Below are 25,094 nucleotides of genomic sequence, written 5' to 3'. Positions count from 1 at the left end.
CTACCTTAATTTCTTAATATTAAAGAAATATAACCTACTAAGCTAACATTTTTGAGGAATATTTAATTTAATTTAATGCATTAATGCTTTTAAAGAAATGATTTATTACGATTGACCACAATTGATAGAAGTTTTAAATCAGATTTTGATGTCAAATTTCTTTCACTCTTGTAATTGTAATATTGTCTTACCATTAACTGCTTGTTTATTATTCTATCTGTGAGAGTATAAATACACACACTTCAAAAAATCATTTAGGCCGTGAGAAACTAAAGCATTCATCACTAGAAAAACTCAGCACTCAGAGTTTGTAAAAATGGCTTCGGCATCTTCATTTATACTTTTCATACTTCAAGCTTGTGCTTGTCTATTTTTCTACAACATAGGAGCTCAAGCAAATAAAACATTTTCGGCAATTTTCTCGTTTGGAGATTCAATTCTTGATACAGGCATGAATAACAATCTTCTCTCAGGTAGGTGCAATTACCCTCCATATGGAAGAGACTTCCCGGGAAAAGTTGCAACGGGAAGATTTTGCAATGGAAAAAACCCCACAGACTTGATAGGTATAATATCGTAAACTCTTTTACTTACCAAACATCTCTCTCTCATGCATGATGCATATTTTATGTACTATGTATAAAAAGTTTCTGTTTCTGCTTTTGAGTTCTAGTGTCCAAAAAATTCTATGTATAGTTTACGTAAATTTTTGTTATTTTATTTGAAAGAGACTCAAAAAAAAAAAAAAAAATTCTAAAAATTTTAGTTGAAAGTGACTTTAAAAAAAAAAAAAAAAAGAATCTAAATTATAGTAATACACTCAAAACTTTAAGGTTTAATTTGAAAATAACACCAAATTGTTGTGGTTATTCACCCATTTCATATTAATTTCAGCGGAGGCCTTGGGAATTAAAGATACTGTGCCAGCTTATCTTAAACCAGACCTTCAAAGTGATGATCTCCTAACCGGTGTAGGATTTGCTTCGGGGGGCTCAGGAATTGATCCATTAACATCTAGTACATTGGTATCTATCTTTTATATTTATTTATTTGGACATTAATGTTTGCCCTTTTTTAATTTGGATCTATCACAATTTAGGATAAAAACTTTCAATTGTTACATTTAACCGCATTATGATTTGGATAAAAATCAAATTGTTTGGATTTTCTCAAAAGTATTTCTTTTGATTTCATCTAAATTTAAACTTTAGGGATCAAACTATAACAATTAAAAAAATCGTGGAACTAAATTGTTATTGGATGGAATCACGAGGTAATTTTTCCAACCAAAACATGCAAAATAGAATTTGGACAAAACCAAAATAATTTTATTTTAAAACAAAATTTAGGAGGTGAAATATAAGAATTGAAAGTCTATAAACTAAATTGTTACCTAGCAGAACCACAAGACAAGGGATATGATGCCCCTCCTATCTCTTTTATTCCTAGAAATTAGTAAATTACGACATTTGTTGGTTTTCAATTAATCTAGAGGATAGTATTTCAACTCCCTCAGTTGTATCTTCTGCCCCTCTATGTTTTAGGTGATGGGATATTCAATACCAAAAACACGAGACAACAAAAAATCCGATTAGAAGAGCTGAATTAATATTTTTCTTAATCTAATAATTACACATAATTTACTGTGCTTTGAAAATTCTCGGCTTTCTTGCAATTTAATTGTTTTGTTGGAATCAGGGAGTTGTGGCAATGTCCCAACAGTTACAATACTTCAAGGATTACATAGGTAAGCTAAAAGGGATTGCTGGTGAAGAGAAAGCAAAAGCCATCATAGCCAACAGCCTTGTTCTAATGTCAGCTGGCAACAATGACATTGGAGTATCATATAATGCTGGTATGAGGAAATTAGAGTATACTTTTCCTGCATATTGTGCTCAATTGGTTACCTGGTCTACCACTTTTTTGGAGGTAAATTTCTTTCATTGACTTATGAAGGCCCTAAGTAACTTTTTAGAAAAAAACCTAGTATCGTAAAATACTATTATACAATTTCTTTACTATGATGTGACAGAGTGTAAGTGATAAAGAAAAAATAGTAGATTCGTGTGTAAGTAATAAACAATCATTCACAGTTTCTCGTGTTGAAGTTATAAAAAAAAAAAAAAAAAAGTTGTGTAATAGTTTGTGATTTAGAACCACTTATCTTTTTAACTATGTATATGCCTTTCCCTTCATTAAAAATCTATTTTTCTAAGAGGCAGCAAAGAGCACCAAGCACCTAACCATATCAAATATAAATTTGTGAAGCAATTGTATGCACTGGGGGCAAGGCGATTTGGTGTTCTTAGTACTGTAGCATTTGGATGCGAGCCATCAGCAAGACTTACAGGGGGGTCAGCTTGTTCAATGGCCGCAAACCTAGGTGCACAAATGTACAATAATCTGTTAAAAGCAGGAATAGCCTCCCTTCAAAGCAAGCATCCCGATGCCAAGCTGGTCTTTTTCGACATCTTTACCCCTCTAGTTAACATCGCCAGTAATCCTCAGCAATTTGGTAAGTGTAATATTTTTTTGTCATAAAAAATCTGGTAATCATTTACTTAAAGCTATCGTTGTGTTATCATCCTAGCCTATTAGTTTATGGAAAATACTAAATCTACAATCAAATTTTCTATAACATAGTTACAAATTATTAAATTTTCTATAAAGTACTTACAAATTAACGGGATAATAAATATGAATTGGCGGTATATCAACCTTAATTGGAAATGTTGAAGGTAATACAAATTTAGATCACCCATCACCCCTAGTTGGAACTATTGAATTATAGATGGTGAAGAAAAAAAATCCTGCAAAAAAAGCTTTTTCTTTTTCTTTTTTTTTGAGAAAATCCTGCAAAAAAACACTTATAAGCCAATTTGGCAATATATCAAATTGATGCCAATTCAATAACGCAATAAAAGATTGATGCTAAGAATATTACATATTTTACTATATAAACCTTACTAATTGATAGGCTACTAATCCTATAAAGGTTATTCATATATTTATTTATTATTAAGTAAAGTGCCAACAATATCACACTCTTTGTTGCATAGAATATTGATGCTAAGGATATTACATATTTTACCATATAAACCTTACTAATTGAGAGGCTACTATTCTCATAAAGGTTATTCAAATATTGATTTATTAGTTATTAAAGTAGCAACAATATCACACTCTCTGTTCCATTAGCTTGTAAGTCTTTTGTAGTAAAAATTTGTAATAATTGAAGAATTTTCATATACTAAAACTATTTTTCTTTTTGTTAATGATGAGACATTAGTTTCTAAAGTTTGTGTAAATATATAGTATCCCCAGGGTTATTCTTTGTTAATTACTTCTACTATTTTGTTCTCAAAGTTAAAGCTTCAATTTGTAACGTTTATGTGGTATGATACATTATAATTGAACTTTGTAGCATCAATTTGGTGATACATTTCTAATTTGTGACTATTCTTACAATTTCAGGCTTTCAAAATGCCAATTCTGGGTGCTGTGGCGGCACTAGTATATGTCTTCCATTTAGTCCCTTCACTTGTCCAGACGCTTCTACCTATGTCTTTTGGGACTTTGTTCACCCCACTGAAAAAACTTACAGAATAATTGTCTCTGATGTACTCAACAAAACTCTTTCCAGTTTCTCTTGAAGCAATTCTTGTTTTTTGGTGTCCGTTGCCGCAACTCTCTCACTTGGTGTTTACAATAGTTGCGAGCATAATAAGGGAGAGGTTTTAGAAGGGAAAGTTAGAGTGGGAAGCTTTGTTCTATTAGCAATGTTAATGTTTGAAATAAATTGTTGCTTGTTATTAGGAGTGGTTGCTTAAGTAGAAAGAAGTTGTGAACTGATAAGGTACCAACGGTTACGTAGTAGTCTTTGTTGTTTTAGTAGGGAAGTTGTTTTATGGTTCTGTGATGAATAAATTTCATAGTGATTCTTTTGAATAAAGCAAGAAAATACTTATCCAATTATCTAGTGGAGATCAGAGTTTATCTCAATTCAATCTCGTCTTTATTATCTCATTTTTCCTCAATTTCTGTCAAAACGAGAAAGAATTGGGTCAAGCTTGGGTCCAATATCCAATTGTAATGGATCCATCAAGATAGCGATACTTGTTTACTTTTGGTCACATGTCATCATTTCAATGAGTCATGATACAATGGACCCAAGCCAAGTCAAAAAGAATATGATGTGAATGCAGGTTTTTTGTTTTGTTTTTGTTTTTTTTTTTGTTTTTCCCCAATACTTAAGAAGATTTTTTGAGGTCCAGGCCTTCACTTGAGGAGTGTGAAATAAAATACAAGAGCCCCCTCCCTAATTTTTGAGTCTGCTTAGTGCAATCACATGACTACCACTTCTGACCTCACAGTTATACACACTCCCATTGTCTTTCTTGTGATTTCAACATAAAGTTATTGTATTTACAAAATTCTATTGAGATTTTGGCAGCAATTTTGTGCCTTACAACTTAATACTCGAGTTAACAAGAACAACTGGGGACATAATTTATCATGGGTTCGTCGTGCTTGGTGTCAACATGTCAACTAACTCAATGACATTGGATTTGAAAACTTCTTAATCATTGTTGATCAAGAAGATTTGGGCTATTGACTAATTTGGTATGGTTATGTCGACGAGCAAATGATTTTGCTGGTTATCACATAGATGTCGAAGTTCAAAGGTGGTGTACGCTTTTCGAGTTGATGGAGATTGAGATCTTCGTCAAATCTAATGGACATGAGGTAGGTGAGAGATGATGGTGGCTGGTGAGGTGAGCTATTGGGCATAGCACCATAGGGGTGTCAATCAAATTGGGTGTATTGGGTTGAAGGAGACATGTGCCATATCACATGCAATACATGTTACTCATTTGATTAGTTAGGTTAAGTACAAGTGCAAATATTATTTTTTATTGGTAGTTGGAGCCAAACTTTGTCCCTTAAATAATCAAAAAATTCTAAACCAAACCTAACCTCCAGGGACGAAGTCACATTAAGGCCCAAGGGGGCTTTGTCTAAGTCGTAGGAAAAAAAAACATTATAGATACATTAGACCCCTATTCAAATTAGGCCAAAGGAAAATAAAACTTGGCCCCCTTGGTTAGCCTAAACAACTCCACAAATTATCACAAACAATATCGCAAATCAGCCCAAACAACCACATATCAGTCCAAACAATCACAATTCATAAATCATTAGCCCAAAAAACTTGAACAAAAACTTATTGTAAAAATAAAATAAAAATAGTGGGGAGATAGTATGTTTGGATGAGTGACAAAATGAAAGCGAATGGTAATCATATGATTGATTAATTAGTAGATGCTTATTTGGATTTTCATGATTTTTTTTAATACTTCAACACCCCAACTCAAAATTCTAGCTCTGTCTTTGCTAACCTCAAAATTTAGTAAACCACTTTTCTTCTTTCTTTCTTTCATTTTTTTTTTTTTAATATTCTTTTGAGAAAGCAATTAGTAAACCAATGGCTCCATAAAGATTTGAACTAGGATATATTGAGATTTTAAGTGTTTATTTGGAATGTGAATTCTAATTAGTTCAACTGATAAAGTCTCTAATAACCGAATAAGATATTTGAGATTCAATTCCCGCCTATTAAAAAAATTGACCAGTGTCTTGGTCTAACAATAAAAGACCTATTATTAGGAACAAACGTCATAGATTAAAACTCTCTCCAAAAAATAAAAGTGCATATTTGGAATGAACAAAAAGCAGCACTCCCTTTTCTTTTTTCTTTTTCATTTTTTTTTCTTTTTTTTTTTTGAGAATCAAAGCACACTCTCTCTCTTTTGTGTTTTTGGTACATTTTACATACAACGTTTTGTTTTATTATTGGTTAAAATATTGTTTTAGTCTCTAAATTATATCCAAAAAAAAATTTTCATTCCTAAACTTAATTTTTTTTTTATTCCTAAACTTTGTAAAGATTTAGGCTTCTTTTTTTTCAATAGTTTAAAGACAAAATTAGAACAAAAAAAAAAGCTTATTTAATAATTTAGGGATGAAAAAAAAATATCTTTCAAAGTTTAAGGACAAAATATGAAAAATTTTCAATTGTTTATAGATGAAAAATAAATTAAAAAAAAATAATTTAAGAATATATATATATATATATATATATATATATATATATATATTTTGACACTCCTGCAACAAGTAAACCAGATACAATGCTACAACAAGTTTTACAGTATTGTAATGTATCAATCTTGCCGCTTTCGCTTTTCAAATCTAAGCTTTTGAAGATCTCTAAACTTTTCTATTCTAGGGTTTCTCTTTCTCTGTCTCTCACTTTTGTGGACCCTGCCTTGAATTCAAAAACCCCTAATCTGTTGTTTCAACGTTCTGCAGGTCCGATTACCCTTCAATTTTGATTTCCATCAATTAAATTTTTTTTTTTTCGATTTTCCATTTACATTACCAAACAATGAAATGAAAAGAAATTTGTGATTTGATGGAATTTTTAATTTTTAAAAGACGAAAACACCATTTTGGTTCCTACATTTTGAAGTCACGGTCAATTTGGTCCCTACATTTTGGTAGCAGTCAATATGGTCCTTGTTATTTTCAACTTCTAGTTAATTTGGTCCCTACCGTTAACTCACTAACAGAAAATGCTTAGTTAGCAAACGGTTTGCATGATTGGCGCCCATGTGGCTAACATAATAATATAAAATTAAATAATTCAACATCAAAAATCCACATAAGAATTTTAATGAAGAAAAAAAAGGCCATGTCATATAAACAAAATCTTTAAAAAAAAAAAATTGAAAGAAAAAAAAGAATTCAAAACAAAATTTCTCAGTTTTTTTTTTTAAAATTTTCTTTTGTACTCTTCCAGTTTCTTAGCTACCAAACGCTTACCTAGAAACACAACAATTTGGAAAAAAAAACAATAATATTAGGCTGCACAAATTCGCCCAGACCCCTTACCATTCACCCAAATTCTTAAATACAACCTAACAAAACAAAATCCACATCACTTGCACAAACCCTCACCCTAAAGTCAAAGAGAGAAAAGGCAACTTCAAATTGCTGTAGCCACAAACGACAGCAAGAAAACCCAATAGTTGAATGACGCTAAACTGCGGCGGTGCAACATGCTTGGGTTGAGGACAAAGGCAAATCAACCTCCATGGTGGATTTCGTTGATGCAAAGAATTTGAAGGAAAAAAGCCGTTTGAATTTGATTTAGGTTGTTTGTTGGTGTGAATTGACTAAGCGAAGTGCAAGGCATTGGGAATCTTAAGCAAAAGCCTTTTGGCCTTTGATTCTGTGACTTTTGTTATTCGGAGAGAGACCAATAACGTTACAAAAATCGAAACTTTTCTCCAATTGTTTCAATATGATGCTCTAGGATTTGGGTCAACTTCAAAATGTTCAATAATGTACTATATAGTTTTCAGAGATGAGTCTTTTCTTAGCTTGGACAATTTTATTGAATTATTTCTTGTCCAAGTTTTTTGCAGTTTCTTTACGTTTTATGTGTTTGGTATTTGTTCAAGATATAGAAGAACTTTTTTTTATTGTTGTGTTGCTGGGTACTATGTTTGGTACCTAAGAAAGTGCAAGAATACATAAGAAAATAGAAGAAATTAAGGATTTACAACCAAAAAAAAATATTTTTCTTTAATTATTTTTCTTTCAATTACTTTTTTTTTTTTTTAGATTTTGTTTATCTGACATGGCCTTTTTTTTCTTCATTAAAATGCTTATGTAGATTTTTGATGTTTAATTATTTAATTTTATTATTATGTTAATCACGTGGGCGCCAATCATACAAACTTTTTGCCACCTAAGCATTTTTCGTTAGTGAGTTAATAGTAGAGACCAAATTGACTAGAAGTTGAAAATAATAAAGACCATATTGAATGCTACCAAGATGTAAGGACCAAATTAACTGTGACCTCAAAATGTAGGGACCAAAATGGTGTTTTAACTAAATATATATATATATATATATATATTAATGTGCATCGTGGGTATTTTCTCTCCAACTTTTGGTGTGGAAACTAGAAACTACCAAAAAAAAAAAAAAAAGAAACTTCATAATGGATTATTTCGCGGTAACAGATTATTAATGTGCATTTTCTACCATATAGAACTAGATTAATGTCATGTGAAGGTACTCATCAATATATATTAATATAATTATTTTTTATTCGACATGAATCTAATATTTATTTCAATTTTATTAATTTAATATAATTAAATGAATATAAAATAAAACAATTTAATATAACTAAATATTTTTTATATATACTTGTACAAAAAAAAAAAAAAATTGTAAATATACAATGATGATATTATCTTATGTCTAATATGTATATTGTTAGAGTTAAGTTCATGTTATATCTAGTGAAATTAGTGACAGAGCTAGGAAATTTGTTTTTGGGAGCTGCAATTAACCTTAATTTAATAGATAAGTAATATTTAATAACTTGTATCTAATTTCTCTATCTCTAACAAAGCACAAAAAAATAAATTTTTCATATATATAAATGTGATATGATTTAAAACTTATGGTAAAAACTCAATATCTAAATGTTAGAAAAATGTCATATATTTTCTTGCTATGTATGTATAGTTTTAAAATTATGTGATGAAAAAATAAAGTAAAATAAAAAATAGGGTAGACTATATATTTGGTCCTTAACCTTTACATCATATTTCAATTTGGTCTTTAACCTTTCAAATATGTCAATTCGGTCCCTGACTTTTTTTTATTTTTTTATTTTATAGAATACTAAATATTTTAACACACACACACACACACACGGAGAGAGGGGAGAAGGTCCCTGACTTTTTGATATTGAGTTAAAACGGTTCTTGCAGTTAAGTGATAGATGAAAAATGCTAGTTTAACTAACAATTAAAATAAAGTATAATTTTTTTGCTACATAAGTGCTACATGGACTACTGCATCAGCAGAACGTGAAAAAAAAAACCATGTCATTAAATTGACATTTAGATTCCCACATCATTAAAGATTAAACTAATACAAAATAAAAATCTCTCTCTATGTTCCCATCCTTGATCAATCCCCATCTCCCCGCCTTGCCAAAGAACGGAATCTCTCAATCTACCATCACCATTAGCAAAATACTTCAAACAAAAATAAAGATATCTGGAAATCTATCAAATAACAACCCAAGGATTACTGTCTTTCTCTTTGTATGCCTATTTTTGCAATGGCATCCTATAACCCACAATTACTATCCCAAAATTTATTGTCCATCATTTGGTGGGGACTACCTAATATAAGTGGCGTGCAATGAAGTCATTTTTTTTATGGTTGTAAGTTGAATAGCCCAATTTTTCTGTTAGGTTTTGTTGTAAAGTTGTGGCGTGAGTACATAGAGGGTGAGACTACTTGTTGGGTCTGTCACAGTGAGGACTAAACTAGAGGCTCAGACTATTTGATGGTCTCTCCTTTTTCCTTTCTTAGTGAATATTCTCTCTACCTCTGTTGCGCTTGCGTTTTCACCTTCCATATCTGCCTTTTCAAGTTTTTTTAGGTACCGATTCTGTTGCATTTGGTTCCAAAGAAAATACTGGAAAAGAAACCCTTTTTTTGTAAAGAAAAAAAACTCCAATTTTGTTCTTCATCCATGTCTTACTCTGATGGAAAGATTGGAATTTTTTTAACAATTACCCATTTGATTTAAAAACATTTTCTTGGGAGCTAATATGCAATATTATTAAATTTACATGATTTATAGTTTCTAAACTTCTATGTCATCTTTCTCAACATATTAAATATTACTAAATTAACTTTTTATTTAAGAATAATACCTATGCAATTTATGAATTTATTTTAAAAGTTGTTTTTAGTTAATTGAAATGATTTCTCTTAAAGGATTATTATAAAAATTTCTTTTTATGCTTATTTATGTTATACTATTTTTTATTAACCTTATAATGTACTATTTTATGTATTTTGTTTCAATTTTTAAGATATTTTTAGTAAATTTTGCTAATATTTACAAATTTAATATATTTATTTATATTTAAATAATTATTAAATTAATTATGACGTCATCACAGTTTGACCTCGGTTTAACTTCAAAAAGCTTGAACCTCTCCTTTTTACGGTTCAATGAATAGTCTGGGTCTGAAAACCTTGCAAATATGTAGTTTACCCTAAAAAATACTTTTGGATTTCTTTTCAAATTATAATAGATTTAATTAGAGTAAATATAATTAAATTTTTATGAGAAGAAATTAATTGTTTTTTTTTTCTTAGATATAATTAGATGTTTCTAAAGAAGAAGAAGAAGAAATAACTAGACATTTATGGGAAGAAAATGACATATGTCATTTCGTCATCATCTAGGGGTAAGGATCGAACTTTTGTAATAGGATCCAAGTTTTTTATAATATAAATTAAATTATATATATTAGATGTGATGAAAAAGTAAAAAACAATAACCAAATTTTTTTTTTTAACATCTTTCCAAATTGTGAGACATTTAATTTGATTAGATTTAGTTAGATGTTTATGAGAAGATATTAAGTGTCTTTTTTGTTTAGAAACAAAATTAAGTATCTTTATTATTGTCTTTCTCACAATAAAATGGATAGTAAGAATTTTGACAAATGTAATAGTCATATGTTTTGACAAAGTGACACATGTCACCATGGCATGCATCCCCTAATCGTGAGAATCCAACTTTTCTATATTAAGCTTTGAGTCATGGGTGTCAGTTAACACAATTAGTAAAGTCTCTGATGGTTAAATAAGAGATCTGTAGTTCAATCCTCGCCTACACCAAAAATCGATTAGTGTCTTGGTTTGATAATAAAAAACTATTATCAGAAACGGACGCCATAAATTAAAACTCTCTCTCTCTAAAAAAAAAAAAAAAAAAAAAACTTTGAGTACATTCACATGATATTAATTAATCTGCTAGTTCCTTATAACGGAATAAGCACATTAGCTTCCTAGGTACGAGGATAAATTGTTTAGCTTGTTAGGAGTGAAAAGTCTCTAGATTATTCAGTAATTGGTTCTGGCAAGTAGGCCGGTAGGATTAACTACCTGTAGAAATTTGATTAATTATTATACAGTATGCTTTATGATTTGCAACTAATCTGAGTTAAATTCTCCTATGTCATTACAACAAAAAAAAGAAAAAGAAAAAAAAAAAGATAATGTACATTACTAATCTATTAAGACAAGGTTATCCATTAAGTTTACCTAACAAAAAGTTGGAGAAAAATACCCTAGTACTATCTTAATTTCTTAATATTAAAATAATATAAATTACTAAGCTAACATTTTTGGGGATATTATTAAATGTATTAGTGCCTTCAAATATTTTTGAGAATCATGGGTTCCAGTTAACTCAACTGGTAAAGTCTCTGATAGTTGTATAAGAGATTTGGGGTTTAATCCCCGCCTACACCAAAAACTTATTGGTATCTTGGTCTGATGATAAAGATGTATTATTAAGAGCAGACACCATATGTTGAAATTCTCTCAAAAAAATATTTTTGAGAATATTACTTTCATTGCCTTACCATAAACTACTTCTTCACTATTATATATTCTACATACTTTTCATACTTCAAGCTTTTCTATTTTTCTGTAGCATAGGAGCTCAAGTGGCGCCAACAGACCAAAGCTTAGAGCTGTAAATGAACCAAGCCAAGCATGAATAACTTGGGCTCGGCTCTATAAAAAGCTTGTTTATATTTGTTTGTTTATAAATAAGTCAAGCTTGAACCTTAGTTTTAGGCTCGTTTAATAAACAAGCCAAGCCCAAGCAAAAAAGTTTGTTCACAAACAAGCTCATGAGTTATTAGGTTTGATACACAACAATTCAAGTATAGACTCATTTATAAGTTTATATGTGTTAGCTAAATATACTCATTACTCATATTTTAATAATGACATGGCCAACATGAGACCACTACCTATATTATCTTAATTTTTTCCTTCGCTTTAAACTGATCAAGAACCACTTTAAACTATAGTTATATTTAAAAATAAATAAATAATTAAGTAGGCCACATATGATCCTTCACTATCAATCATCTAAAGTAAAATTATGAAACACGTTAGTATTTTCTCATTTATAATAGTTACAAACAAGTATTTTTCTAGTCTTTCACCATCTAATGTGAATGTAAAAATTGTATTTTGAACAATTGTTGAAGCTATAAACAAGGAATAATGAATGAATAAATTTAATTATGTAAATTATTAATTTGAATAATAACTAATCATAAGTAAGATTAGATGCATGATAAAATGAGCATACTATTTTCTTTTTCTTTTTTCTTAATTTTAGTTCATCGTGTGATGAACTGAAGAACTTTGCAGCCAACTTCTTTCTCAAGTTGGTGACTAAGCAGCATACTGGGATCCACGCATTGAATTGGTTAGTCACATACTAAAAGTCGTGCATTAAAAATAAGAGATTATCACTATAGAATAAGTCCAATTGGGTATTGGGGTAAGGGTTCAACTGTAAGTTGGTATAAGGTACTGAGATTCCTTTACTTGTAATCGCTTATTTTGATAATAGTGGATTCTCGGGAGTGAAGACTTTAAAATCATCCGGTGAGGTTTTTGCTATATAGGTTTTCCCCATTTGTAAACAAATCACCGTGTCAATTTATTTTCCGCTACATACTTAGTTTAATTGGTGATTTGTTTGTGCTACCATGCATCTTACATGTTAATTTGATTAATTAATAAATTTAGACAATTAATCAATTAATTCATCACAAAGGGTCAATACATTCTTGGCCTATCATTGCTCATCCAACTCCTGAAGAGAAAAGGGTACTAATTGCACTTATTGTTCTTGAAGTTTTTGGGGTTCATGTGGACTATGAATTTATGGACTTGCATCTTAAATTTCTGCAGGGAGCAAGACTGGAAGTTTGACATTGAACAAGCTTAATATTGACAAGAACCTTATTGAGGTCAGTTGGGAAGTGTTGTTGCTGCTTGCTGGCTATGGCTGTATTTCTTCATGCAATTAGATTGTAAAAAATCCTTGTTCTATATTTTTTGTGATGTATAGGATCTTTTGGCAATTTTTTGTTGGGAACTTACAAAATTTTGGCAATGAACTTCAGAAATTTAAGTATCTGTTTATGTAAAGTATTTGTTTTGTATTTGGATTTGAATGGTTGCAGTATGGTTCAATTTGGGCAGGAATTTGTGATTTAGCAAGGAAAAAAAAAAAAAAACCTATAGCCGTGTTTTTAAAACGCGACTATAGACAAAACCCCTATAGGAGGCTTTAGTTGCATTTTATAAACGTAGCCCAAAGATGGCCTATAGCTGCGTTTTTCAAAACACAGCTATAGGTCTCAGCCTATAGCCGCGGTTAAAAAAATGCGTCTATAAACCTGTAGGAGCTATTGTCGCAGAGTATAGGCTGCGTGTGTAAGCGCAGCTATAGAAAATGCGGCTATAGACCAAACGGGCCTATAGCCGTGTTTTTAGGGTCTATAGTCGCGTTTTAGAACACGGCTATAGCCCTCTTTTTTTGTAATGAAGAAATACATTTAAAAAAATTATAATTAAGTGGAGTGGAAGGGAGGCAAAGTTGAAAGTATAAATTATGCTACTTGGACCCCTCAAAAATTCTAAATGTATAAATTATTGTTAGTACAAGTATATTTTATAGATAACACCCAAACAAATTAATTCACAATTCTTCCAAAATATTTTTCAAGTGATGATAATATAAATATATATAGTCATTTAGTTTATACTTTTTTTATTCAGGTATCTACACTTTATAATTGATTTAATCACAATCTTGTTTAATATATTGAAAACAAATTTTTTTAAAAAGTGTTTCATATAATACTCATGTGACTTATAAAGCATATAGTACATAACATGTGATTTAAGTATACACACGCTTATATAATATTATTTTACATAAAAAGTATAAATAAAAACACAAAATATAAAAGAACTTTATGAATTATTCCCAATAAAAAATTAATTAATTAATTAAGTAAATTTTTAAAATTATTTTTGTAATTTCTTTCTCATATAAATGTATCACAGTTAAAGAAACCCAAAAGTACAATAATAAAGATACAAAATTTCTTCTCGTGAACGTCTAGTTTATATCTAATCATGTAATGGATACTATATGTTGAAATTTTATTGTATCTATCAAAATAAAAAATTCTTCCCATAAACATCTAATTATATCTAATCTAAAAAAATGTATGCTAAAATGCAAATTACACCTTCTAAATTTGGTTGAAATTCATTTCAGTTCTTTAACTTTATTTTTGTTCAATTGAATTCTCTAAGTTTCAAATTTATTCAATTCAAGTTTTTTTTTTATTTTTTCCATTTTTTTTAAATTGCCATTAAGAAATATTATTTTCACATGAAAAAAATCTATAAAAATAATAAAAATATTTTATAGATTTTTTATGTGATAATGTTTTTTCAAAAAAAAAAAATTTCTCTAATTAATTGCATACTTAATGAGAAAAATTTTAACAGAATTGGACAAAATGCCCGAATTGAATAAATTTGAAATTTAAAGAACTCAATTGAACGAAAGTAAAGTTAATGAATTGAAATAAATTTTGGTCAAACTTAGAGGATGCAATTTGCATTTTAGCCTATGTATCACGATTTGGAAAGAGATTTGAAACTTGAAAGTCTTCTTTTTAAAACTTTTTTGTTACATCTAATATATTTAATCTAATTTATTTATATTATAAAAGTTCCTCACTCTAGAGGATGCATGTAATAATGATGTGTCATTCTATCAAAGCATATGACAATGACACATCTAATCTAATCTAACCTAATTTATTTATTATGAGGATGAATTGTTACATTTGTCTGTGTGCATTTGACATTAGCTTATTTAAATTTTTTGCTAAAGTGCCTTCTACATTTTTATTTATACTTATATGTATATACTTATACTTTGAAGAATTGAATAATAAAAATGAGATTTTAAAAAGTTATATACAAAAGCTAATAGCTAACCAGATTAAGCTGTACACAAACCGACTTACTTGAGCTTACTTGAGCTTTTATGGTGCAGAAAATTAGAAAAGCTTGTAGTATGAAAAGTATAAATGAATATGCAGAAGGCACTTTAACAAATTTTGAGTGGTGAATATTTCTACTGATGAATGCTTTAGTTTTTCTTAGCTCAATTGAATTCTGAATTGTTTGTATTTAAACTCTCACAGAGAGAATAGTAAAGAAGAAGTTAATTGTAACGCAATGAAACTTCAAGAGTGAAAGATATATAATTGACGTTAAATCTCATTTTAACTTCTCTTGTATTAAATAAACTCCTCAAAAGGATTAACGCATTAAATATTTCCCAAAAATGTTAGCTTAGTAACCTAAATTTCTCTAATATTAAGGGATTAAGGTAGTCCGGGTATATTTCTTAATTGCTTTGTGTTAAATTATTAATATATTATTAAAGTGCATTGTCTGTTATAAGGAACTAGATTATCGTGTGAATACCTTCTCCAAAAAAATAAAGAGATTATCATGTGAATGTACTCATAAAGAAGAAGTTATTTATTTATTTTATTTTATTTCATCAACAAAAAAAAAAAAAAAAAAAAAAATCGACATGAATCCAATTATTTGTTTTTATTATATTAACTTTAAATAATAAATTGATTAAAAAATTGAGAAAAGTAATTAAAAATAATAACTTAATATAACTACATATGTGTAAAAATATCCCATATCTAATATTTATATTATTCTTTTATATATATATATATATATAACTTCTTTTTTTTTAGATAGTTTCAACTTATGACGTCTGCTCCTAATAATAACTTTTTATCATCAGACTAAAACACTAATCAGTTTTTGGTATATGCGAAGATTAAACTCTATATCTCTTATACAACCATCATAGATTTTACTAATTGAACTAACTGGAACACACATATGTATTTATATAACATAGTAACATACTATATGTCTTATCATGTAACGTGCGTACCCGATGCAAAAGTACTATAGCTTATTTTTTTGGCTAAAACTACTATAACTTCAGCTAAAAACTACAGCTGAAAGTACTGTAGCTTCAGCTGGCGTATCTCACTTGTTGCAAAATGCACCGTATAGCTCTACATTTTTCACAAGTTTGTGGGGTTCATGAACAATGCCATGGGACCTAGGTGATAAAATGCAAAATGCAGCCTGTAAATGTGTTATCCAAACGCACACTTAGTACTTACTTCCTCTATCAACATTGATAGAAATTGAACATCTCATAGCCATGTTGTTCCATTTTTTCAGGTGCTAACATAGTTGAGGAATTATCATATGTATTGGAATTTACTTATTGAAAGAGAAATTTTCAATATAAGAGCACTAGCATTCCCCACCCCCCCCCCCCCCAATTCCTATTTTAATAACCAACAAGCCAAAATCCAACACCCATATCCAGGTGTGGGTCTCTGTTTATTTTTACTAACTATGAATAGTTGGTTCTCATATATGAGAACCAATTGTTCACAAAAATGTAAAATATATATATATATATATATATATATATAATGAAGAAAGAGACAAAAAGGTAGAGAGGAAAAAAAGTTGGAAGAGAAGAAAGAGAAACCAAATTTTTTATATTATTTATTAGTATAGTTTATATTATTTTAATGAGTTGAATGTAAAAATAGCAACTGAGATGTTGGATGAGTTGTAAAATGAGATGATAAAATAGATAAAGTAAGATTTGAGGATTTAAAGTAAACACTTTTTTGCATCCCCGGACGCAAGTACTTAATGTGTCAATCGAGCCAACCACTTTAATCACCTAGTAAAACCACCTCATTATCACTAATTCTATGTGTGTAAACAAGGATTATAACCTAGTAATAATGGCAGTTTGTAGTGCATACATTTTTAGTGAATTTGGTAGGAGTATTTATAGGTTTTATTGGTGAAGTTTGGTGAGCATTCACCAAGTCAATGCAATGTGGCCACAAAATAGAAAATTGAAAACAAGAGTCTTGATCAATCGGGTGGTGTCGAGGTAAATTAAACCTCGATCAATCGAGCCTACAGTTGAGGCAATAGTATTTTCTCTTCTAACCAGATTTTTGAGCTATTCGATCATAAATGAAAAAATGTGTTGCTCCCTAAAATACTTGCTAAATAAAAGCATTATACAAATGGATCTTCACTTTTCTTAATTTAGGTAAAAGATTGTGTCGTTCTTTCTGGTAAGTTGGAAGTGGAAACCACCAGTCGAGAATGTTTACATGGCCAACTTTGATGGGGTCATTTTTCACAGTGGCGGCTCCAAGAAGTTTTTTGAGGGTGGTCATTAGAAAATTTAAATTATACAAAATCTAATAAAAAGAGAACTTCATGTATTGAAAAAACACACTCACACACACGCAAACACATCAAGTCTTATAATTTCCTTCTACAAATTTTCTTATTTTAAAATCGTTACATGATAGTCTCATTATCAATGTTGCAAGCAACATCTATTCAAAAGTTTAGTTAAATAAATTTTTTCTTGGACTTTTTCTTTTTATTTGTAAGGACTTAATATATTGTTATGGGGACCAAAGTTTAAGGTCAAAGTTTGGCTACAAACTTAGTTGTAGCCTAAGGCTACAACTCTCACTAAACAAATTAACATTGCTATGTATTTTCTAACAGCTGAATTGCATGTTTTTTAAGTTCTTAAAACACGTGTCAAATTCCATGCCAATCGGATATTATTTACTATTCGATCCCTATATTTATTTTTTATGTATAATTTTAAACTACAAAAACTCGAAATTTAAACATTTAATTGACAACATAACTATTGATCTTTTCTCTTCTTGAAATTGTGCAAGTATGGAAGATATAATAAGAAAATGTAATTAAATAGTGGATTTGTTAAAATTCATATCCAATAAAAAAAATATTGATTGGAGTTGTAGCTTTAGTCTACAACCAAGCTTGTTGCCAAATTTTGTCTAAAGTTTAATTATATTGGACCTAAAAAAAAAAAAAAAAATTAGGGTGGTCAGAGCTTTTTTAAGGATAAAAAAATCATAATTTTTTAAAATTTATACATAATAATTATTATTTTTTCCATGTTAGGGTGGTCCTCAACTACCCTGGACTCTATGTAGAGCTGCCCTGATTTTTTGAGAATGGTAATATCATCATGGAAACAAGATGGCTTGCACATTTTCTAGCTAGAAAAGATTGCGAAGTAAATGATTGTATTGTTTTGTTTGGATGGAAGACATTAATTCCTCCTGAGTTAAACTCTGTACTTCTCCAAGATCGATCTTGTATGATTTTTTTTGCTGTTTTTAATGAAAATCTGATTACCTTCTTCCCAAAAAATAATCAAAGAAGAAGAAAACGTCTTGTAGATAGCTACATACATCTACGATCCACTTACTAGTTTGGAATTTAAGGACACTATTTGGATGATTAATCCTACCCACATATTGATACAAGTACAACTGTGTACTGGCTAGGCCTTGACAACATTCATGGATTCAAATGCAACAATATTCACCATTTTATTCCATTAGAATAAAGTAAAGGACCATTTTGGTCTTTGAAGTTTAGAAATAGTTCTTGGATGACTAGTTTTGTTCGCTTAAACAACTATATTACTGGGTCTTTACAAATTTACAAAATCTTATTGGATGTGATATCTAAGTCAATTGAAATTAATTTGCTTCTCATAATTGGCACTCCCAACTCAAAACCTAATCCCTTTTATTTGGGTCAAGCTCAATGAAACTTTCAGAACTAATTAATTGTTACAACTTACAATAATATTTCATAAAGAAAATAGGATGATCTCCATTGCAATAAGAGGAAAAAGAATTTGCAAAGTCTGGTTGATAATTTATCTCCAAAAAAAAAAAAAAGTCTGGTTGATAATTAATTGAGAGTTGAGGAAAATCATCAATCTCAAACGAAGTTGTAGATATATTTTGTAATGAGCTGATTGACAATTATCTTGTAAGCTTTTTCTGTAGGATGGTAACTGTCAAAAAACACGTACTTAGAGTCATCGGTACAAGTGTGATGGTCTAATTGGTTGCACAGTATTGCTACCTCTACAGTTCCAGTGCCACAACACCCTTTATTTGCAATCTCAAAGCCTGAATTTTACAATATACCAAATATTAGATATCCTAAATAAGATAAAATTAGAAATTAAAAAAAAAAAAAAAAAACATTAAAAAAAACTGTCTAAAATTATAAAGGAGAAAGGTATGGTACCATATTTCTTTGGATTTGTTACGAGATCAAGTATGGGGTTGTAGACATCAATATAGACCACCTTTGCATTAGGCAAATTGTTGTTAAGGTAACCCAACTCCCTAGAAAGTTTATCATTGAACACTTGTGATGCTTGATTGGGCTGCTTTGCACACTCAGTTTCTGAGCCTCCAACCAAAAGTCGCTGTGATGGCACACATCCTAGTGGTGGTGCACTGAAAACACCAATCCTTCGTGCCCCCAGTCCATACAGTTCCTTAATTTTATATATATAATAAAATAAAAAATCATTTATTCCACCTTGGTACCACTATATTTTATATATATATATATAGGTGTTAATTGTTATTAAGGTAAGAATAAAATTTAACTTGCAATAATTATCATGTATATTTGATACATGTATTCTCATTTTTATCCTGTGTGGTTGTGAAAGTAAAGATTATATTATCAAATGCATGAAATACCTTTTCGTTAACTTGGGCTTATGTCACTAGTGAACTTGGATATCACCAATTATAAGGGGGAAATATAAGAAAAAGAAGATGAAGTTACCTTGATGAAATTAGAAGCTGAATTGAGTAAAAGATCAGCATAAGATGGAATATCGTATTCGGCTTTCCTTATTCCAGTAAGAAAATAGGTATTGGCAATGTCATTGCTGCTTGCCACCACAAAAACTGCACTTTTGGCTAATATGAAGTTTGTTCTCTCTTCTCCAACAATTCCTTTCAACTTCCCTATGTATTGCTTGAAATCTTGTAATTGCTCAGATAGTGGTATGACTGACTATATGTACTCAAAAAATGAAAAATAAGTATAAGAAAAAACAATGAATCATATAAAAAATGATTATATAATGAAAGCTAAAACTTTTTAAAATGTAACAAGAGTCTTATAGTTCAACTGACACTTTTTGGTATTTATAATGAAGGCATTTAGAGTTTAAATCTGTCATCACCATTATAACTATCGAACTATAAAAGAAAAATGAGAGTCTAAAATGTGCATACCACTACTTTAGGTGTCAAAGGATCGTATCCTGTGCCACCAGATGCAAAGCTTACACCTGTTAAGAGATCTTTGGGCTGCAAACTTGGATCCCTATAAGCTGGTAGGAGTTCTTTAATTCCCAATTCTTCCACTAAAAAAGGGGGAGGGGAAGAAGAAAAATTATATTACATATTAAATTATTTTAATGATGGAATATAAAAAGAACAACTCTAAGGAACACAATGACCAATTTAGGATTTTGAAACTTAAGAGTTTCGACTTGTTTGGTTCAATGATTTGAAATCACATGCTTCCAAATTACAATTTTAAAATTTTGATTTAATTATTCACACTTGACCTACAAAGCCCAATGAATATTATATTTGGAAACTTTATGCTATGAGAGGCCAACCATTGATTAGATTAAAGGCCCGTAATGTTACAGTTAGGCATATATATATATATATATATATATGTGTGTGTGTGTGTGAGAGTGAAAGTCTCATATATAAAAAATAAATAAAATAGTTAAAAAATTAATACTACATAATTAAGTCCAAACACAAAATCTTGAAACTTTTTATTATTATTATTGATTTGAAAGAGTTTGATTAAAATAAGACAAAAGAAATGCACTGAGAGCTCTAAGAGATCGTTTTAAGGTATTGTTATCCTATATGAAATATTTTTTAAAAATATATATATAGGAAAAAAAAATGATTTTTTTACGATATTTTATTTTTTATATAAATATAGTATCAAAATTTCTATAAAATAATTTATTAACAAATATTTTAAAAATACCTGTTAACTAAACCCAATATATTAAAATTCTGAATCAAAGTCTTTCCCAAAAGGGTAGTCTTCCCAACAGGTGAACGGATACCGATCGTTCACCGAAACGTATAAATTTGGTAGGATAGCACGTAAAGGACAATGTTTCTAATTTTATTTTCGTAACATAAATACTTTTGTACAATCATACACATTAAAAACGTTTGATGGGATCATAAATTCTTGACCCAACGAAATCACAATAAATGAACCTCGACGTGCGGTGTGTCTCAGCATGAATTGAGGTTAGACATGGACTGAAGAGTGAAGACCAAAGTCACTAACCAAGCCAGACAATTGTCATCGATGTCAGAAACCTTTTTTACAATTTTTTTTTTTCTGAATACATACCAGATAAATAAATAAAATAAACGAATTCAATTCATGAATTTCAGTATTTCACCTCCCAGCATTTAAGTGAAATAAAGCCAATTGGTTCAATTTTTTAATGTCGAAGATTTTTCCATTGATTCGGCTTGGATTTAGGTAGGGATGTGAATCTCCACGTGTAATAACTTTTAAATTTTTTTTTTTTCTTAGAATGAATAACTTTTAAAGTTTATTTTCTATTTTTAGAAAAACAAACAGTTAGATCATGGACGGAGCCATTCATGGACTAGAGGCAATGGCCCCCCTAATTTTTTTTTTTAAAAATAATATAATTATATAACTATATATTTAGGTACTAATTTTAGCAATTTTATTCAATAAAATTACATTTTGTCCTCTTTATTGATCATTATAAGAGAAATGCTACAGTTACAAACTTTTTTACAACATTTTTGCAAACTATTGAGGTAGCAAATTCTTACTAGTTTGCATTTGAATCCATCACTTACATCACTTTTTTACTTACTAATAACCACTAATCACAACAAAAATTTGTAAAAAAAAAAAATTGTAGATCTAGTATATTCCTTCTTTTAAAGTCCATAAAAAAATTTATAGATCTAAAATCTAAAAATATATATATACAAGCCCAAAATATTAGTCCAACAACAAAAAGTATCAATAGGCAATAGCAAAACTAAAAAATAAAAAAAAAAACTTTGAGACTAATCAACCAATTTTACCAAAAACAAACAACTAAGCTCTTTAAAAAATTTTAAACAAAATAATTTTTTCCTTACCAACAAAAGACACACTCTACACACACATGAAAAATAATAATAATAAAAGAAAATCTTTGCCGATTAAGCAATAGAACCGAAAGTTGAAGCCATTGCATATAACTAACAATAAAATCACCCCTAACTCCAAATCCTAACTCCGTCCCTGAGTTAGATATTCTAGAATAGCATAAAAGTATAGTTTCTTTGTTCAGCAAAAAAATATAGTTTCTTTAATTTCGTAACATGTTAGGTCCGTTTGTGTGGAGACGGGGTGTCGGAGAGTCCTACGATCCTACCTCCATTTAAGTGTGAATTTCTTGTATAGATTTTATTCTAAAAAATAATAATAATAATAAATTGTATAGATTATGTGTTAATCGGAGTCTCACTATACAGCCTTTATATCTTGTGTTGTAATACATGTTAGGCCAATAAAATCCCTTATTATTATAGGCCATTTTTTTTTCAAAATTAAATTTATAGAAAGAGTTTATCTACCAGATATATTTATAAAAGTGTTATGTGAACAATATCTTCACAACACTTTTACAGCAAATCATAAGTGGTAAGTTGTTATTGGTTTTAATTTGAATATATAGCTTAAATATTACATTTTTGCCCACCTATAACGAAAAATAATAACCATCCACTTAGAATTTGTTATAAAAATATTGTGAATATAGAATTTCTCATTTATTTAAAGGTAATAAAAAATATTTTATATATATATATATATATAAAAAGAGAGAAAGACAACAACAACCTAAGAAGATGACTTGATAATTTATGCTTTTCCGTTCATATATTAGACATGCACCCATTGAGTCCCACAATCTTATTTTTCCTACCCCTTAGCTCGTTTGGACGTGGATTTCGGAGAGCAAACATGGTACTTTCCTCACTTTTTGGAGTTAAAGATGCATTAATTATCATTTCATTGATTTCATGTGAAATCTCAAAGGGTTTATAGAGAATCTTAGATTTAGTTAGTGAAATATGTATATATTAAGTGGAAAAAGAAGATATAAACCCTAATATTTCTATTGAAACCAAAAAAAAAAAAAAAAACCCAAAACCAACAAAAATGGTTTGACATAGAATAGTCACAAAGCTAAATATGAAGTTTCAAAGTATACTTTTAAATCTTTATCTCGTCAAACCATGTCACCATGACCTAAAAAATGGTAGTGAAAGCTTTAGAAAAGAGAGAGAAAAAATGTGTTAGTAGCACTGTGCATGTGTCAAAGAGTCAAGACCATGAATATTGACGTGTGTATGTGTTTCAGAAATTAAAGAGAGAAAAAAGTGTCACCAAGCAGCAAGACAACGTATACGTCAAGACCATGAATGGTGTGTGTGTGTGTGCACTGTGTGTGTGTGTGAGAGAGAGAGAGAGAGAGTTTTTAAATAACCTAAGAAGTCTGAGGGAACCTTTCCATTTGAAAATCTTCCCGTTGGCATTCCTCCATTAAAATCTCTCCCATAAGGAAGAAAATCACACTTCACCACTGATGTAAGACCATTGTTGTTGCCTGTATCAACGATGGAGTCTCCAAACATAATGACTGCTGGAACTGTCTCATTATTTGGTATCTGAATAACCGCTTCTGAGCTACACAAAACAGTAAAAACAAAAGAAAAAAAGAAGAACTTGGTTGATAAAGAAAAATGTTCCATTTTTTTCTAATGAACGAAATGAAATGACTCGTTGGTCTTCAATATTGCTTCCATTCATTTTATAGTACAAAAAGAAAAAGCCGACTATTAATGCTTTTTTTTTTTTTTAATATATAACAACAGAGTATTAATGCTATTTATTGCACAAAACAAACTGCAATGCTTTATATCTACACCCTGAAGTCGGTAGCTGGATTCCTGTTTAGGATGGTTAGAGATTTATTAAAGATATATCAGACAGTTGAGAATTAAATACTTCCAAAACAATGGTTTAATATTAACTCCCATGTCCAACCAACTCGTCATTTCATGTCTTAACAATTTATTCGGCATGTATTAATTTGCTTAGGCCACCCCAAGTCATTTCAGATCGGCACATTGATTATTTATATTCTCCAAACGTGTTAATCCCCCTTTCCATAATGTCAGTCATTTCAAGTCCAAATTTCAATAGTCAATATCAAATTCAATGCTTTCGTCCTTACAGCAGAGAGGAGATTTTCATGTGATTTGTAGTGGAACTTTGATTATGCACTGAAAATTATTACAAATTTACTACTCGCTGGCACAAATTGAAATAATATTATGTTGTTTTGCTATAGTTAAAAATCATTATAGAAAAAAGAAAAAAGAAAAATGAAAAAAGGAGCCATAAGAAGAGCACATGGCCAAGAAAGATAGTGTCGGTGAAGAAATCAGAAATTGGTCCAAAAATGGGGAAAGACACTTAAATTTGTATGTAGAGCTGTGCTGGTTTGGTAAGATTTCAAACTCCTCCTTTTTTTTTTTTTTTTTTTTTTTTTTTTTTTTTTTTTTTTTTTTTTTTTTTTTTTTTGTGTCTTTCAATCAACTTTATCGGGTTGAGATATTTCTAGCTTGACATGTCAAACCAATCCACATTAGTTGGATTGAGTCAAGTTGGCTTGGTGAAATGTGTTTACATATTTTATACTTTGTAAAAAATTAAGCTTTCATTACAATTCATATAATTTGTCTAAATTATATTTCAAATTTTCATATTCATCGAAACAAAATTTTAAAATACCAAAATTAAATCAAATGAAAAAAAAAAAATTTAATCAGTATAATAAAATAAATTTAAATATATGGTAGGTCTGATTGAGTCTATAGGTTGAAAAACTATTGATTTGAACCCTATCTGACCCAAGGCTCAAAATAAAATTCTAACTCATAAAAATTTATATTTATGGAATGAC

General features: G+C 29.5%; 2 protein-coding genes across 2 annotated transcripts; one reads left to right on the top strand and one right to left on the bottom strand.

Annotated features, from left to right (window-relative positions):
* Nucleotides 1–316: 316 nt before the first annotated feature.
* On the top strand, nucleotides 317–3,684 carry LOC115959473 (GDSL esterase/lipase At1g73610-like). The gene is made up of 5 exons (XM_031077893.1): nucleotides 317–566; nucleotides 895–1,025; nucleotides 1,699–1,929; nucleotides 2,269–2,515; nucleotides 3,475–3,684. Exons 1-5 carry the CDS (start codon nucleotides 317–319, stop codon nucleotides 3,651–3,653), a joined length of 1,038 nt encoding a protein of 345 aa, XP_030933753.1. The 3' UTR covers nucleotides 3,654–3,684.
* Nucleotides 3,685–18,611: 14,927 nt separating this feature from the next.
* Nucleotides 18,612–23,925, bottom strand: LOC115974531 (GDSL esterase/lipase EXL3-like). Its single transcript, XM_031094931.1, has 5 exons — nucleotides 23,613–23,925; nucleotides 20,275–20,405; nucleotides 19,817–20,050; nucleotides 19,262–19,517; nucleotides 18,612–19,140 (listed from the first exon to the last, which is right to left on the bottom strand). The coding sequence occupies exons 1-5, from the start codon at nucleotides 23,875–23,877 to the stop codon at nucleotides 18,947–18,949; spliced, it is 1,080 nt and encodes a 359-aa protein (XP_030950791.1). The 5' UTR covers nucleotides 23,878–23,925; the 3' UTR covers nucleotides 18,612–18,946.
* Nucleotides 23,926–25,094: the final 1,169 nt, after the last annotated feature.

Source organism: Quercus lobata, chromosome 2, assembly GCF_001633185.2.
Source record: "Quercus lobata isolate SW786 chromosome 2, ValleyOak3.0 Primary Assembly, whole genome shotgun sequence".
NCBI classification, from domain to species: Eukaryota; Viridiplantae; Streptophyta; class Magnoliopsida; order Fagales; family Fagaceae; genus Quercus; species Quercus lobata.
This window is presented reverse-complemented; position numbering and strand designations above follow the sequence as displayed.

Excerpts from the sequence above, each read along its gene's own strand:
- LOC115959473 (XM_031077893.1), top strand. The coding sequence starts at position 317 with ATGGCTTCGGCATCTTCATTTATACTTTTCATACTTCAAGCTTGTGCT. Across the intron at positions 1,930-2,268 it reads GGTCTACCACTTTTTTGGAG|CAATTGTATGCACTGGGGGC; the intron begins GTAAATTTCTTT and ends AAATTTGTGAAG. Across the intron at positions 2,516-3,474 it reads CAGTAATCCTCAGCAATTTG|GCTTTCAAAATGCCAATTCT; the intron begins GTAAGTGTAATA and ends TTACAATTTCAG.
- LOC115974531 (XM_031094931.1), bottom strand. The coding sequence starts at position 23,877 with ATGGAACATTTTTCTTTATCAACCAAGTTCTTCTTTTTTTCTTTTGTT. Across the intron at positions 20,051-20,274 it reads CTTTGACACCTAAAGTAGTG|TCAGTCATACCACTATCTGA; the intron begins GTATGCACATTT and ends GAGTACATATAG. Across the intron at positions 19,518-19,816 it reads CAGCTTCTAATTTCATCAAG|GAACTGTATGGACTGGGGGC; the intron begins GTAACTTCATCT and ends TATAAAATTAAG.